Source organism: Lithobates pipiens, unplaced genomic scaffold (assembly GCF_037356315.1).
Source record: "Lithobates pipiens isolate NorthernLeopardFrog02 unplaced genomic scaffold, aLitPip1_a1.2 Scaffold_8, whole genome shotgun sequence".
Classification (NCBI taxonomy): Eukaryota; Metazoa; Chordata; class Amphibia; order Anura; family Ranidae; genus Lithobates; species Lithobates pipiens.
The window spans coordinates 635,465,634-635,481,646 of NW_027507903.1; the positions used below are offsets into that span (position 1 = coordinate 635,465,634).

The 16,013-nt window shown below is 44.6% G+C and overlaps 1 protein-coding gene across 1 annotated transcript in view; it reads right to left on the reverse strand.

The window, feature by feature from the left end:
- LOC143961559 (proteinase-activated receptor 1-like) overlaps nucleotides 1–12,684 on the reverse strand; it is an 83,323-nt gene extending 70,639 nt beyond the window's left edge. The window contains exons 1-2 of the mRNA XM_077470868.1: nucleotides 12,529–12,684; nucleotides 509–765 (exon numbers count right to left, since the gene is read on the reverse strand). Coding sequence (XP_077326994.1) covers nucleotides 509–765; nucleotides 12,529–12,613 — 342 coding nt within the window. The 5' untranslated portion in view covers nucleotides 12,614–12,684. The remainder of the gene's footprint in view (nucleotides 1–508; nucleotides 766–12,528) is intronic.
- Between the last annotated feature and the right edge of the window lie 3,329 nt (nucleotides 12,685–16,013).

Below are 16,013 nucleotides of genomic sequence, written 5' to 3' on the forward strand. Positions count from 1 at the left end.
CTTTACCGCCTAAATAGGAAAGAAATATTTTTTAAAAATCAAAATGTACTTCTATGACCAAGCCCTGACAGAGGGTGAAATGTTATAGAGTAGAACAGATAGATTGGAGGGAGATGCAATGAACATTGTACAATAAAGTTTATTGAAAAAGAGCCATCATGCTGCCTTTGTTTGGAATACAATTGGATTGCTGGAGTGTTCCCGGAGAAAAAGATGGACCCCAAAGCTGGAAAACATCTCCCATGGCTGGTGAGCCCAACCAGTGTCAACCCAAAGAGATACCATTTTCCTGCATATAACTGTAGTAACCTGTCACCTAATCCAGATCATACAATCAGCGACACTGTGATTTCCATCTTTTGGAATGTTTCCAACTTTCATGTGACCCTTCTGTTACTCTGAGATAATCCAAACCAATCCTAACCTACAAGTAGAATTAACATTCTTCATTGCCATTATTTCTTGAGCCTTTACAACTTCTAGATTATACTCAGGAGGACTAACTCACATTTCTGATCTTGGTGAAGTTCAGTATTACTATGAAGGTTGCCTTTATTCTTAGATAGACTTTTCCTGATTCACCAATCAGGATGTATTCTCTGGGAGATGGTGGAGGAGAAGGCCCCTGTGTGGTATGATTGGTGCGTAGCACGGTGGTCATGTAATGTTTGGTCATTTCTTTTGTGCAATTATCACACTGTGGAGGGGTTACATTCTGCATAGTAGTCGGTCTTTGTGTGACAGTATGATTGTCAACAAGGAACTCTGCAATAAAAAGATAATATGAAGACAGATGATTGACATTGTAATGGCAGCTGCAACTAAAATGATTTTTTGGTTAATAAAGCAACAACCAATAGAATTCCCTATTGCAAAAACATTGAAAAACTCACTGTAAAGCTACTAGTGTTTTTATAACCTTATCATAACGTCCAGTGTGCATGAGGCCTAAATGTTAAAATTACATGTATAAAATAAAAAGAGAATTATATTAAATATTTACTGTAATTTTCCTTTCCTGTCCCCTATCCATGTGAGCCTATCTGTGACATAGATCTGGCTGTGACTCTTCCCTCAAGACTGGTGAATAGTATAACCGCTAGAGATCCGCGCTATAGCCGAATGACGTATACAGCGCGGACCTGCTTTGACGGGACTACATCTATTGACGTTGTCCTGTGCAGGAGCGGCCTCAGGGGGCGCGCGCGGCACACGTGGCGTGCTCTGTGATCAGCGAGTCTATGAGAAAAAAAAAGCCGATCACTGGCGGCTGTGAGAGGGACTTCAGTCCTGATCACGGCGAGCTGGAGCCAGCTCATCAGTGCCCACCTGCCCCCTGCAAGTGCCACTTAAAGTATGGGGAAAAGTGCCACCCATCAGTGTCCACAGTGCCACCTATCAGTGCCCACAATCTGCCTCAACAACAGTGCTGCACCTCAGTGCCACATATCCATGCCCATCAGTGCCCATCAGTGACGCCCATCAGTGCCCAGCAGTGGCACCTATCAGAGCCACCTATCAGTGCCCATCAGTCCCATCTATCAGTGGTACCTATCAGCGCCCATTAGTCCCACCCATCCGTGCCACCCATCAGTGCCACCCATCAGTGGCATCTTATCTGTGCCCATCTTTGCCCATCAGTCCCACCTTATCTGTGCCCATCAGTACTGCCTTTTCTGTGCCTATTGGTGCCACTTTATCTGTGCCTATTAGTGCTGCCTTAACTGTGCCTATCAGTGCCCACCAGTGCAGCCTATCAGTGCCCACCATTGCAGCCTATCAGTGCCCACCAGTGCAGCCTATCAGTGCCCACCAGTGCAGCCTATCAGTGCCCACCAGGGCCGCCTCATCAGCGCATTTCAATGAAGGAAAAAAATTATCTGTTTGCAAAATTTTATAACAAACTATTAGACATGATTTTTTATTTGTTTTTATTTTGCATTTTTTTGTTTGTTTAGCAAAAAAAATAAAACTCCCAGCTGTAATTAAATACCACCAAAAGAAAACTCTATTTGTGGGAAAAAAAATTATAAAAATGTAATTTGGGTACAGTGTTGTATGGCTGCGCAATTGTCATTCAAAGTGCATCAGCGCTGAAAGCTGAAAATTGTTCTGGGCAGGAGGGGGGTTTAAGTGGCCAGTAAGCAAGTGGTTAAAAAGAAAAGATAAGGACACCCCCAGCATTCTTCGTAAAGCTCTGATACCATGTGTGGGAATGTATGCTGTCATACTATAGATAGGCACTGGGAAAATAAAAATTATGGTGAAGCCTGGTACATACTAAGCATTTTTTTTTTCATTCAACTCAGTGGGCTGAACGAAGGAAAATGAAAAAATCTCCATACTAACGCACGCAATGTTAGCGTGGCAATCTCCCTTGTTGTGCCTTTTTCGTTAGACCAGTTTCTGTTGGACAGGCTGCTGTAAACACTGAACAAATGTCGGTCGGTTTCTGTTGAACCAGCAATACCAGCAATACTTGGCTCATGTGTGTACACACGTTCCTGGTGCCTCCATGGCAGCATATACCTGTGACAAACAACTAGCTGAAACGGATGGGTTGATGCTCAATAGAAAAGCTTTATTTAGGAAAATACAATGCTGACTGAACAGTTTGTCTTCCAAAATTTACTGTTGTCAAGACACCCTGATCAGCTCTGTAGTGTTTCAGGAAGGTGCGCTGGAAATACCAGGTAGCCGCTTTAGAAATGGTTTCAATGGAGTCCCTGGACAGGGCTGCCACCACTGGTCTTGTCGAATGAGCCTTCATACTTTAAGGAGGCTTCATACCCCCTATCCTGTACGCTTTATGTACTGTATGTTTTTAACCTATAGGAGGCTTCCTTTTCCAGGGCATCTGTTTGATGCTCTGAAGAGTGCTGTGGCTGCCAGGTAGGCCTTGAGAATGCTAGTTACATCCAACTCATGCAGACAACCAGTTTGACTACCTGGAAAGGTTGGTAGAGCCCATATGCTGACCGAGTGGAAAGATAATGTCACCTTTGGAACAAAGACCTCCATGAGGCGGAATTCCACTCTATATGGGAAAGGGGAAATGTACTCTTTGCGTGAACAAAGGGCCTGAAACACTGACAATCGTATGCCTGATTTAATGGCTATCAGAAATTTTGATTCTGGTGTTATACAGGACCGGTTTAAAGGCAGGGCAAAAGGGGCACCTGCCCTGGGCCCCATAATTGTAGTGGGGCCCAAAGCAGCTGCCTCATACTTTCCCTTATCCCTTGAAGTTTTAGTCCCGTGCTTTGTCCCGATATCTCAGTGTAAACTTCTGTTGCAGCTGCCCAGCTCTGCCCTATTCAGTTGACTCACCTGCAGACCCTGTGTTTACATGTAAATAACTTGAATTTATATGTAAATAGTGGTGGTAATAATATGTAAATAGTCATGGACCGTGGCATTGATATGTAAATAGAGACAGCATTCATATGTATATTATGTCTGTCTGAGGTCACATCCATCATCACTTCTGCTGAATGCTATCCACAGGGGAGGTATAGGAGCATGCTTGTAAGTCCTGCCTACAACTGTGGTCATTAAGCCTAACATCAGCCTGTTCTGAAAAAGTAAGCAAATTAGAGGTGGAACCTGTCTTCAGAGACGATGTGTTGTAACATTTAGCAAACAATCAGTGAGCAGTAATAATGTGCAGTAACCTCTAACAACCAATTAGTGAGTGGTATAGATGTGCAGCAACATCTAGCAATCAATCAGTGAGCAGTATTGATGTACAGTAATGTCTAGCAACCAATCAACAAGCAGAAGTCATGTGCTGTGACCTCTAGAAGATAACAGTGAGCCATAATGTGTGCTGTAACCTCTAGCAGCCAGTTAGTGAGCGGGGATGATACACTGTAACCTCTGGCAATCAAAAGCAATTGCTGCCTAAACTGATTCAGTAAACTGATTTTGAGTCTAGCTGCTATTTATTGTATGGCTCAAAGCATGTGGAGAGCGAAATTGCATTAAATAGGGGGCCGAAGAAAATGTTTGCCCAGGGTCCAGTCAATATTAAAGACAGCCCTGGTATTATATCCCATAGTGAACAATGCTCTACTGGATGTTTGGCTTGAACTTCCAGCACCACTGCCAGGTCCCATTGTCGGAAGGGTGCCTTTCAGGGGGCCTAATCTTCATAACACCCCTAAGGAACTGTACCACCAGTGGGTTATCTGCCCATTTTTAATTTGTTACTGCTGAGATAGTAGATATTTGAACTATAAGAGAGGTAAGACAGAAGCCTAGATTCAGACCAGTTTGAAGGAACTCCAGAAGTGGAACAGCAAATGAGAAAACCTTCTCCCATATACATGCATACATGGCGCTTCTTTGATTTAGGAAGTGTTGACATGACTCCAGCTGAGCATACTTGAAGGTCTAGCCTGTAGAGATTTGAGTGGAAAAACTCCACCTGTGTGAGCAGACAATGAAAAGGAGGAATAGGTACAGATGGACAAGAGCTGAGGTGCATCACTAATGGAAACCAAGGCCTGCTTGACCAATAAGGGAGAATGGCTAAGACCCTCTATTGGCTCATTCAACAACCTCATAAGGAATTTCATGGTAAGTGGAGGGGGAGGGAAAGTGTAGTACTGACTGCAATTCCCCAGACATGAAATGCCACCCACATCCTCCACTAGACGGTGAAGGAAACAAAAGATAAACATCAGCAGTTTGTTGTTGTTTTTTTTGTTGTCCATGGAAATTCCAGGACAACAGGTCTGCTTCGGCATTCAACTTGCTGGACCAGTAGACCACTCTTGGGTCTACAAGGTTCTTCTCAGAGCATAATTGGTTTTACTTCCTTCAATAGGAAAAATCTGTTCATCCCCCTGCCTCTGAATATATGAAACTGCTGCTTTGTTGACCATTTGAAGAAGAATTGGTTTGCAGCAATGTCAGTGTCAAAAGTTGGATACAATGCTCTCAGTAGCGAACTTCCATTTGCCCTGTATCCCGGAGTCTCCACAGTGTGCTTCCCTGCCTATTGAGCTGGCATCTGTGCAAGTACGGTCCATTAAATAGTGAGACCTGGAAAGAGTCTCCCCCTTGCCTTCCAGCGGAGGTTCTCCCGCATGGGTGTCAGTATTTTGATGGCTTGAGTGAGGTGAAGTTTCTTCCAATGCAACAAGAACTGTCTTAAGTGCCAGCGGGTCCATGACACTAGGGGAAAGCATGCAGACATCAATCCTTAGTCACTTCTTAATCTAAGGCTTTGGGAGGGTGTATTTACATGGTCACAGCAGCCCATTGATTCAAGTGGGCTGCTGTACATGCCATAAACATGGGCAAAATGCCCCCGACCCTTCTTTTAAAATCGTAGGTCCATTGAAGCATATGGTTCTGTGAAACCATGCCATTTCCTGCACCTGAAAACATGCTGCATTTCCAATGAGTGGGGCTGCCATTAAGAATTAAAGACATCCCTGCATGTCTGCTAAAGAGCAGTGCATTTTGCCTGTAGGCTGGGGAACATGTGCAATTTACACATGTCCCTGGACCCACACAAATGTGAACCTAACCTAAAGGTCAGGCTTCTTATATTCAGCCTATATGTTAAGTTCTAGTTATACAGGATTTATTTATTTATTTATTTTTCCCAATTAAGAATTTTATTGAAGAAAGGTAAATTGTTTATGTAGCGCTGGCTCCTGATGAGCAGGCGCTATGTTTTTTTTTTTCAAAGTTAATTCTCCTGAAACCACAGTTGGGTTTTGGGGTTAACTTTCTAAATTTCTGGTTTCAGTACCAGTCCAGATGGGTTGCAATGGGTTCTCCTTGACCGCAGGTGTCGCTGTCACCACCGGCAAGTGTGAGAACGCAGTTTAGCTGGGTGTATTGAATGCCACTGTTCTCTCTGAACCAGCCCAGTGGGAGTGTTCTCCTTGCGGTGCATTCTGGGAGGTGGTATTTAAGGTGCCGACATCACGTTCTTCGGGGTTCCAGAGATTATTTTCTGTCTGTTTGGTTCTGGTGGTCCTCCTGACCGAGTCCTATGGCCCTCCTGGCCTGGGGTGCGGAATCATGCATTTCTAGTCTCTGGGCTGGCTGGCCTGAGGCAACGCACCTACAGGGACAGGCCAGAGTGGATTTCGGGGGCCTATTGATCCAAGGGTGGTCCGGTGCCGTCTAATCTGAAGGGAGAGGCCCAGCAACTGAAGAACCTTCAGGAGGAGGCCGTGTGCAAGGCTGGCTTCTCTGAAGGAGCCTGGAGGCTTAGTTGAAGGACGCAACCTGGATCAACACTTATTCAGTATTGCCAGATCGGCTGAGAGATACTGGTACCGTATGATAGCTCTTTAAATTTGTCAAACATCCTACACTTAAATCTGTGGCAGAGAATTTTCCGAACACCCTACCGCAGGGGTCTCAAACTGGAAGCCCTCCAGCTGTTGCAGAACTTCAAGTCCCCTCATGCCTGTGCCTGTGGGAGTCATGCTTGTAACTGTCAGCCTTGCAATGCCTCATGGGAATTGTAGTTTTGCAACAGCTGGAGGGCCACCAGTTTGAGACCCCTGCCCTACTGGCTGCTAGGCCTAGTGAGAGAAGGTCTATCCGGGATTTGTAAAATCCAGTTGTGAAACGGTTGCTATTCTCTGCATTTTCCTATAAGAGAATTTCCATTTTTGCATTCTAAAGTACCTGAACTTACTCCTAACCCTCTACCCTACATTGAAAGACTCTGTTTCTGTTTCAAATAAATAACCCAAAAGAAGATTCAGTGTCAGTTTCCACATTTCTTTGGGCCATCTACCACGGGAATCCATAGATGGAGAAGCAGGCCAGAAGGTAGCGGTAAGCCCAATAAAACCAGCAGCTCCTTCAGGGGTTAGTGCTACATTTACATTGACAATAATATTGGAGTTGGTTGGGGGGAAAAAGAAAGGAAAGAGAGGAGGTTAGGAAAAGAGGAGGGTTGGGGGGGAGGGTGGGGGGAGGTATTAGTAGCGTACTGATAAACTTATATCACATATATATATAAACTTATGAATGCTATATTGTAAGGGTTTTATATCTATGTCTTTACGCAAGGAGTGTTTGGTATTCGGTTGAATAGGTAAACAACCATCGCTGCCATATTTTGATAAAACTCTCAGAGCCGGTGTCTTGTAAAATAGTGTCCTCCATCAGATGGTGTCCCCTGCGTACTGCGCATGCGCAGTACACAGGAACACAGATTCCGAAAATTGCCGAGGATGAACGGCGCCTGCGCCGTGAGTCCAGGTTCTATCCCCACTATCCAAGTGGACATAGAGTTAGAATAAAAAAGAGCCTAGCGGAGCGAGGCCAAGCCCGAAGCGTGGCGAGCGAAGCTCGCCCGCGAGGGGCCCTCTAAAATTCTTAACCCTATGTCCGCTTGGATAGTGGGGCCACCACCTCCACTCACGGCGCAGGCGCCGTTCAACTTCTGAGTTTTTCCGAAGCTTCGTCTGCTCCGTACTGCGCATGCGCAGTACGGAGCAGACAGCATTTGATAGGCGGACACTATTAGGCAGAACACCGGTTCACACAGGGGTGACTCAGATCCGACTTCAGGTCACGCCTAGTCGCCTTAAGTCGCGCTACATGTAAAAATCAATGTAAGTGAATGAGAGCCGTCTTAATGCACACTACTGAAGTCACTCCGACTTCAGAAAAGGTTCCTGTCCTACTTCAATCCGACTTGTAGGCGACTGGCACCCATTGATTTCAATGGAGGTTGCCTCCAAGTCGGATCTTCATCTATATGGAGGCGACTCTCACAGAATTATCAGCTCTCAAGAGGGAAGTCATCGCCAAATTAATTAAAATAATTTGGCGTGGGTTCCCCCACCGAGAGCATACCAGGCCCTTAGGTCTGGTATGGATTTTAAGGGGAACCCCCTATGCCGAAAAAATGCCCCCCCCAGATCCAGATCCATACCAGACCCTTATCCGAGCACGCTACCCTGCCGGCCAGGAAAGGGTGTGGGGACGAGCGAGCGCCCCCCCCCCCCCCCCCCGAGCTGTACCAGGCTGCGTGCCCTCAACATGGGGGGTGCCTTGGAAAAGGGGGGGCCGCACGGCCCCCCCACCCCAAAGCACCTTGTCCCCATGTTGATGAGGACAAAGGCCTCTTCCTGACAACCCTGGCCATTGGTTGTTGGGGTCTGCGGGTCGGGGGCCCCCGGATCCCGGCCCCCCACCCTATGTGAAAGAGTATGGGGTACAATGTACCCCTACCCATTCACCTGTAAAAAACCCAACACACAAGGGTTAAAATAGTTTATTGCACAGCTCCGGGGGTCTTCTTCCATCTTTGGGGGTCTTCTTGCCGGACTCCTCCGCTATCTTCTGCTAGCTCTTTTACTAGTGGAGAATTCTTCTTCACCGCCGCTGCCCTCTTCTTCTGACTTTGGGGGTCTTGTCCCCCTCTTCGGTTCTTCTTGCCGAGCCACCGCACCTTCTTCTAGCTCTTTTACAAGCGGTGGACCGGTCTTCTATCGCCGCTGCCGCTGTAACCGTCGCCGCCTTCTGTTCTTCTCTTCTTCTCTTCAGGAGATGATGCCTCGACGCTGTCTCCATTCACTATGACAGGACACGCGGCGTGCGGCAACTTATATAGGGACATCATCCGGCGATGTCCCTATATAAGTCGCCGCACGCCGCGTGTCCTGTCATAGTGAACGGAGACAGCAACGAGGCAACATCTCCTGAAGAGAAGAACAGAAGATGGCGACGGCGGCAGCGGTGACAGAAGATAAGCAAGAGGAACCGAAGAGGGGTACAGGACCCCCGAAGAGGGGGACAAGACCCTCGAAGTCGGAAGAAGAGGGTAGCAGCGGCAAAGAAGAATGCCGGGCTCCTCCGCTAGTAAAAGAGCTAGCAGAAGATAGCGGAGTAGTCCGGCAAGAAGACCCCGAAGACGGAAGAAGACCCCCGAGCTGTGCAATAAACTATTTTAACCCTTGTGTGTTGTGTTTTTTTTTACATTTTTTTCACAGGTGAATGGGTAGGGCTACATTGTACCCCATACTCATTCACATAGGGTGGGGGGGCCGGGATCCGGGGGCCCTCTTATTAAAGGGGGCTCCCGGATTCCGATAAGCCCCCTGCCCACAGACCCTGACAACCAACGCCCAGGGTTGTCGGAAAGAGGCCCTTGTCCATATCAACATGGGGACAAGGTGACATGGCCCCCCCTTCCCCAAGGCACCCCCAAGTTGAGGGCATGTGGCCTGGTATGGCTCGGGGGGGGGCTTGCTCGTCCCCACCCCCTTTCCTGGCCGGCCAGGTAGCGTGCTCTGATAAGGGTCTGGTATGGATCTGGGGGGACCCCCAAGCCATTTTTTCAGCGTAGGGGGTTCCCCTTAAAATCCATACCAGACCTAAGGGCCTGGTATGCTCTCGGAGGGGAACCCATGCCGTTTTTTTTTTATTTGGTGTGGAGTTCTCCCTTGAGAGCTCATTCTCTGATTGGCCAATGGCAAAAGTCGCCTGGCCTGAGGCGACTTAAAGTCGTGTTGTAAGTTGCCCCAGGTCGTGTCTAAGTTGTGTTCAAGTCGTGTCCAAGTTGCCTCCAAAAGTCGTGTTGAAAGTTGTGTTGCCCCTGTGTGAACCGACCCTCACTGTTTTCTTTTTTCATCGCCAGAATCTCTTCCATCTGATATAGGTACTGGACTCTGTCCAACCAATCCTTGACCAGAGGGAAGTGAGTGGTTTTCCAGTGTAGGGGAATGAGGATTTTTGCTGCGGTTAGTATGTATCTTGTAAGGGACTTTTTGTATTTACTCAAAGTACAAGAATTAATACAGGATTTCTATAGTGAAAACAGTTTGCACCGCACTTTACAACATGAAGGCAAACTCTACAGTTACAATACAGTTCAATAAAGGAGGAATCAGAGGGCCCTGCTCATTAGAGCTTATGATCTAAAAGTGAGAGTCAAGTGATACAAACGGTAATAACTGTGGGGATGAGCTGATGGAGATAGTGGAAATACAGTTGTTTGGACGTGGGATAGGCTTCTCTGAAGAGAAGGCTTTTCAGGGATCGCCTAAAAATGGATAGAGTAGGAGATAGACAAATTGGGGTAGGGAGTCCTAAAGGATTAGAGAGGCTTGGGAAAAGTAAATTCAATATTTGATGTGACCGGCCTTTGCATTCAAACCATCATTGGTTCTTCTAGTTAGACTTTTTGCAGTTTTTGAAGGAACTCGGCAGGTAGGTTGTCCCAAACATCTTGGAGAACTAAGCACAGATCTTCTGTGGAAGTAGACTACCTAATATCCTTCTGTCTCATAATGTAATCCCAGACAGGCTCCATGATGTTGAGATCAGAGCTCTGTGGGGGCCAAACCATCACTTACGGTCTCCCTGTTTTTTATGCTGAATATAGTTCTTAATGACATTGTATGGCTGTATGTTTGGGGTTGTTGTCCTGCTGCAGGATAAATTTGGGGCCAATCATGTGCCTCCCTGATGGTATGGCATGATGAATAAGTATTTGTCTGTATTTCTCAGCATTGAGGACACCATTGATCCTGACCAAACCTCCAACTCCACTTGCAGAAATGCAGCCCCAAACTTGCAGGGAACCTCCACCATGCTTCACTGTTGCCGGCAGACACCAATTATTGTACTGCTCTCCAGCCCCTTTGCCAACAAACTGCCTCCTTATACAGCCAAATATTTCACATTTTGACACATCAGTTCAGATCACCTGCTGTCATTTTTCTGCACCTGAGTTCCTATGTTTTCCTGCATAGTTGAGTCACTTAGCCATGTTTCCACGTGGGAGATATAGATTTTTGGCCACAATTCTTCCATGAAGACCACCTCTGGCCAGAGTTCTCCAGACAGTAGATGCACGTGGTTCCCACTGGTTTCCGCCAGTTCTGTGCTGGTGGCATTGCTGGACTTCTTCTGATATCAAAAGGAAGTAAGCATGAAGCAAAGTAGTCCACAGAAGAACTGTTTAGTTCTCCATTATGTTTGGAACAACCTATCTGCCGAGTTCTTTCAAAAGCTGTGTGCAAGTATACCTAGAAGAACTGATGCCGGTTTGAAGCCAAAGGGTGGTCACACCAATTTGATTTAGATTTTTTTTGTCCATTCCCTCACTCAAACAATTAATATATATATATATATATATATATATATATATATATATATATATATATATATATATATATATGAAAAAGAAACATTCTTACTTTACAGCATTTCTTCACACCAGCCTAAAACCTTTGTACAATTGATTCTATACTACATCCTTTCTCTACCTTTTCAACAGAGGAACCCTTGAAACAGTTCTCTGGTCTCGAGGAACCCCTGCTAAAAATTAGAACTCTACAACTCATTATACATTAGTGTGATTGGAAGTGAGAGGAATGGTCCTTATACTTGTGGTCATTGGGAAGAATTATCTCATTACAGATAGCTAAAAAGATCAATGGTGTGAGTGGGAACTTATCTGAGAGGCAGAAATTGCCGAATGCTGAAGGAACTCTTAGCAACCTTTGGAGGAACCCCAAGGGTTCCATTAACCCTGGTTGAGAATCACTGCTATACTATATAGAGATCTATACTATATAGAGATATGATTCTATACTAAATTAGATCAATACTTGTTTACTATAGTAAGAAGTATGTACCATGTTTGTATGTAATACTTAGGTGTAAATGTAAGGCATTAAAGCCATTGAATTAGTGAGAAAAATTCCACCCTGAAGCAACTCACTACCATTATATCATACTACAATGCTTTCAAGCCAGCTGATGTCATCCTAAGCTGAGTCAAGATTGATTAATTCTAACACTGTGAAGTCAGACAAGTGAAATTAAAATTCTGATTGGCTGTAGCTTTTAATGGAACATCTAGCTTGGACTATTGTAAGGAAGATCTAATATTCTCACCAACTTCTGGTGTCTTCTCATAGACTCCCTGAGTCATGTTGGCCACATACAAGTACATTTGGTCATAGAGGTGACTTGGCAGCCCAATATTTTTAGTAGCCCCTGTGTAATGTCATAGTCTATCTGTCTGGAATGGATTGCCTACATAGGTCTTCATTTTGCTTAACTGGTGGTTAATTTTGTTGACCAGGCCCTATGAGCCAACTTACGGAATTTAGAATAGAAACACAGAAAGTAGTCTATCAAGTCTGCCTGTTTTTTTGTTTTGTTTTCTCCGTTGCTTTTGTGACTATAGATCTATGTTTGTCCTAAGCATCTTTGATGCCATTTACTGTTGACTGTCTCACTACCTCTGCTGGAAGTTTATTCCAAGCATCAACTACCCTTTCAGTAAACAAATAGAATACTTTCCTCCAGTTTGAGGTCATGTCCCCGTGTTCTTGATTTTGGTTTAATATTGAAAAAACTGCCCTCCTGATCCTTATTTACCCCCTTGATGTATTTAAAGGTTTCAGTCAGGCCTCCCCTTTCCCTTCTGTCCTCCAGACTGTACATTTTTATGTTCCTAAAGTCTCTCTCTATGCGTTTTATCCCCCAAACCTTTCACCATTTTTATGTCTCCTGGGTACTCACCCTCCGTCATATTGACGCATTTCACTGCACAGAACAAGGCGATCCCATGTAGAAGGAAGAGAGGTAAAAGTAGATGGACTTCCATCCTTTAAGGTTGAGCACCGAGCAATGAAAGAAACCTCAACTGATGCAACTGGTGAAAAATATGCTTTTCAGTAGAAGGGGTTGGATGAATTCTAAAGATCATATCTGACAGATATTTTGTTATAATTACAAAACATGTCAGTTATCTAAAGAATTCAAAAAGGCATCTGCTTAAATATAAACAGCTAAATATCAATTGTGCTGAAATTAACTACAACTGGATATACAGCTTACCCTTAGCTAAAATCACAACAGCATAGATGTATTTCTAAAGCCATATATTTTTGTAGGGATGAGAGAAGCAGCATAGTTTCACTTGTGTGCGTTTCAGTCTACAAAACCAAACATGGTGTCGATTTACTAAAGGCAAGTAGACTGTTCACTTTACTAGTGCAGTTGTTCCAGAGCTTAGTTACATAGAGTAGTTGGGGAAGGTTGGATAAAGACAATAGTCCATCCAGTTCAACCTGTGTAGGTGTACTTTTGTTAGTGTCTATAATTATTTCCCATATCCCCTGTATGTTGTGTTCATTAACCACTTTCAGACCGGACCATTTTGCTGGCTTAAGACCAGACCGCTTTTTGCGATTCGGCTCAGCGTCATTTTAACTGAAAATTGCATGGCCATGCGACGTGGCTCCCAAACAAAATTGAAGTCCTTTTTGTCCCACGAATAGAGCTTTCTTTTGGTGGTATTTGATCACCCCTGCAGTTTTTATTCTTTGTGCTATAAACAAAAATAGAGTGATAATTAAAAAAAAACGCATTATTTTTTACTTTTGCTATAATAAATATCCCCCAAAATATATAAAAAAAAATGTTTTTCCTCAGTTTAGGCCAATACGTATTCTTCTACATATTTTTGGTAAAAAAAAAAACGCAATAAGCGATTATTGATTGGTTTGCGCAAAATTTATAGCGTTTACAAAATAGGGGATAGTTTTATGGTATTTTTATTAATATTTTTTTTTTACTAGTAATGGCGGCGATCAGTGATTTTTACTGTGACTGCGACATTATGGCAGACACATCGGACATTTTTGACACATTTTTGGGACCATTGTCATTTATACAGCAATCAGTACTATACAAATGCACTTATTCCTGTGTAAATGACACTGGCAGTGAAGAGGTTAACCGGGGGTGGCAGTGTAGGGGTTAAGTGTGTCCTAGGGGCGTGTTACTAACTGTGGGGGGCTGGGCTGTGTGTTAGTGAACACTGATCTCTGCTCCAATCACATGGAGCAGAGATCAGTGTCACTTGTTGCTAGGCAAAACGGGGAGATGCTGTTTACATTGGCATCTCCCCGTTCAGCCCCCCTGTGAGACGAGGGAGGGGTCCTGACCGACATGCGATGGCAGGGCGGCAAATACAAATGGACGTACCTGTACGCCAATTTGCCTGCCCGTGCCATTCTGCCGACGTACATCGTCGTGCGTCGGTCGGGAAGTGATTAAGATGCACATCCAAGAGTCTTAAAAATATCCATACTCCTCGCTGCCACCACCAATTGTGGAAGAGATTTCCACATCCTTACCGCTCTGACAGTGAAAAACCCCCTGCTCAGTCTAAGGTTAAACCTCTTCTCCTCCAATCTCATTGGGTGGTCCCGTGTCCTCTTAGATGCCCTGAGACTGAATTGTTTATTTCCTATGCTGGGATCCCCATTGAGGTATTTGTATATCGCTATCATGTCCCCTCTCAAGCGTCTCTTCTCCAGCGAGATTAAATTTAGTGCTTGTGACGGATCCGATCCCACACTCCGATTGAGTGCTTCCATCAGTATATCCTGCCCCCTCCAACCTGACTATCAGAGAGATATATTCTCATAGCTGCATTGAATACAAGTCTAGCCAAAAATAGCTTGTAGAATCTTGAATGCTTTGTTGGACAGAATCCAGCCTTTTATTTTTTTTGTTTTCAAACGTTTTATTGAAAAAGATTCAACAGAAATACAAGGTATGAGTATTGGGAAATTCCCATGCAGAACCATACAAAAAAAAGGGGGAAAAAGGCAGTATTACATAACCATCGTTAAATACAGCAGATTAACATAGTGATAAACTACTACCATAAACATAATTACATGTAATCAAAGGTGGGAGAGATATTCCAGCAATAATAATCTGCATGGATCTGGGACATGCTCATGGGTTTTAATTGTTGCATTCGCCTAAATCAGATGTATAATGAGCGTGAGATACCATATAAGAAAAAGAAAGTAGATACATAGAGTGAAAAAAGAAGAGAAAAGAATACACGCACAAAACAAGCAGAAAATATAAAGAGAAAAAGAAGAGGAGTGGGAAGGAGAGACTAGCGTGGTCAGTGTGATAGCCGAAATATAAACCATGGATTCCATTTGGCCTCATATAGAGGCATAGTGTCATGAAGAGTGTGGTAAATGTTCTCAGAATGCATTATAAGATCAACTCGGGACAAAACCTGGGCGAATGGAAGCGAGGGGGACTTCCAGTTGAAAGCAATTGACCATAGCATGGCCAGGCAGATCGAATGAATCAGCCTTCTCAGTGGTCTGGGAACATCTGGTGGGGATTGAAACAGCAGGGTATGATGTGATGTTAAAGTGATATGGAAGCCTGCCAACTTATCAATTATATCAAAGAGAAGTTGCCATATAGGTAGTATCCGGTCACAGTCCCAGAAGATGTGTTTATACGAGCCTGGAAGGGGGCAGCCCCTAAAGCAACTGTCTGGAGCCTGCGGGAAGATTTTATGTATCCGAAGGGGAGTATAATACCACCTAGTGATCACTTTTATAGCAGTTTCCCTAACCGACAGGGATTTCGTGCATTGGCACATATTGCGCCAGGCCTCCACCCAGTCAATTGAGTCATTCAGATCCCCAAGTTCCTGCTCCCAAGAGGACCTATATTTCAGGTAATTTCTATCTGTCACCTCCTCAAGGCCCCGGTAAAGCATAGAGATCAACCCTTTCTGTCTAGGAGCTGTATAACAGATCTCTTCAAAAGCAGTCGGGGGCGTTGAGTAGGGACCTGGGTAATGATGAAGAAAGAAATGTCGAAGTTGCAAAAAATGGAGAAACTCTGTGTGGGGGATCTGAAATCTAACTTGTAGGTCCTGGAACGTGGTGAAGTTTGAACCCACTATAAAGTCCTTAAGGGATATAAGACCCAATTCTATCCAAAGACGGAAAGCATTTAAGTGGTTGTGTGCTGTCAGGAACCTGGAGTCCCCCAAAAAGGAGGCACCACCCGGAGCCCGAGACACCAAACCATATACGTGCTTATATCTGTGCCAAAGGAGCATGCCATCCGAGACAATCATATTCCCATAAGACTTAGTGTGGTTGGCCAAGGGAGGGATCCACATCATACCCGGTAGAAACAGAGGCTTTACAGATTCTTGTTCAAATTGT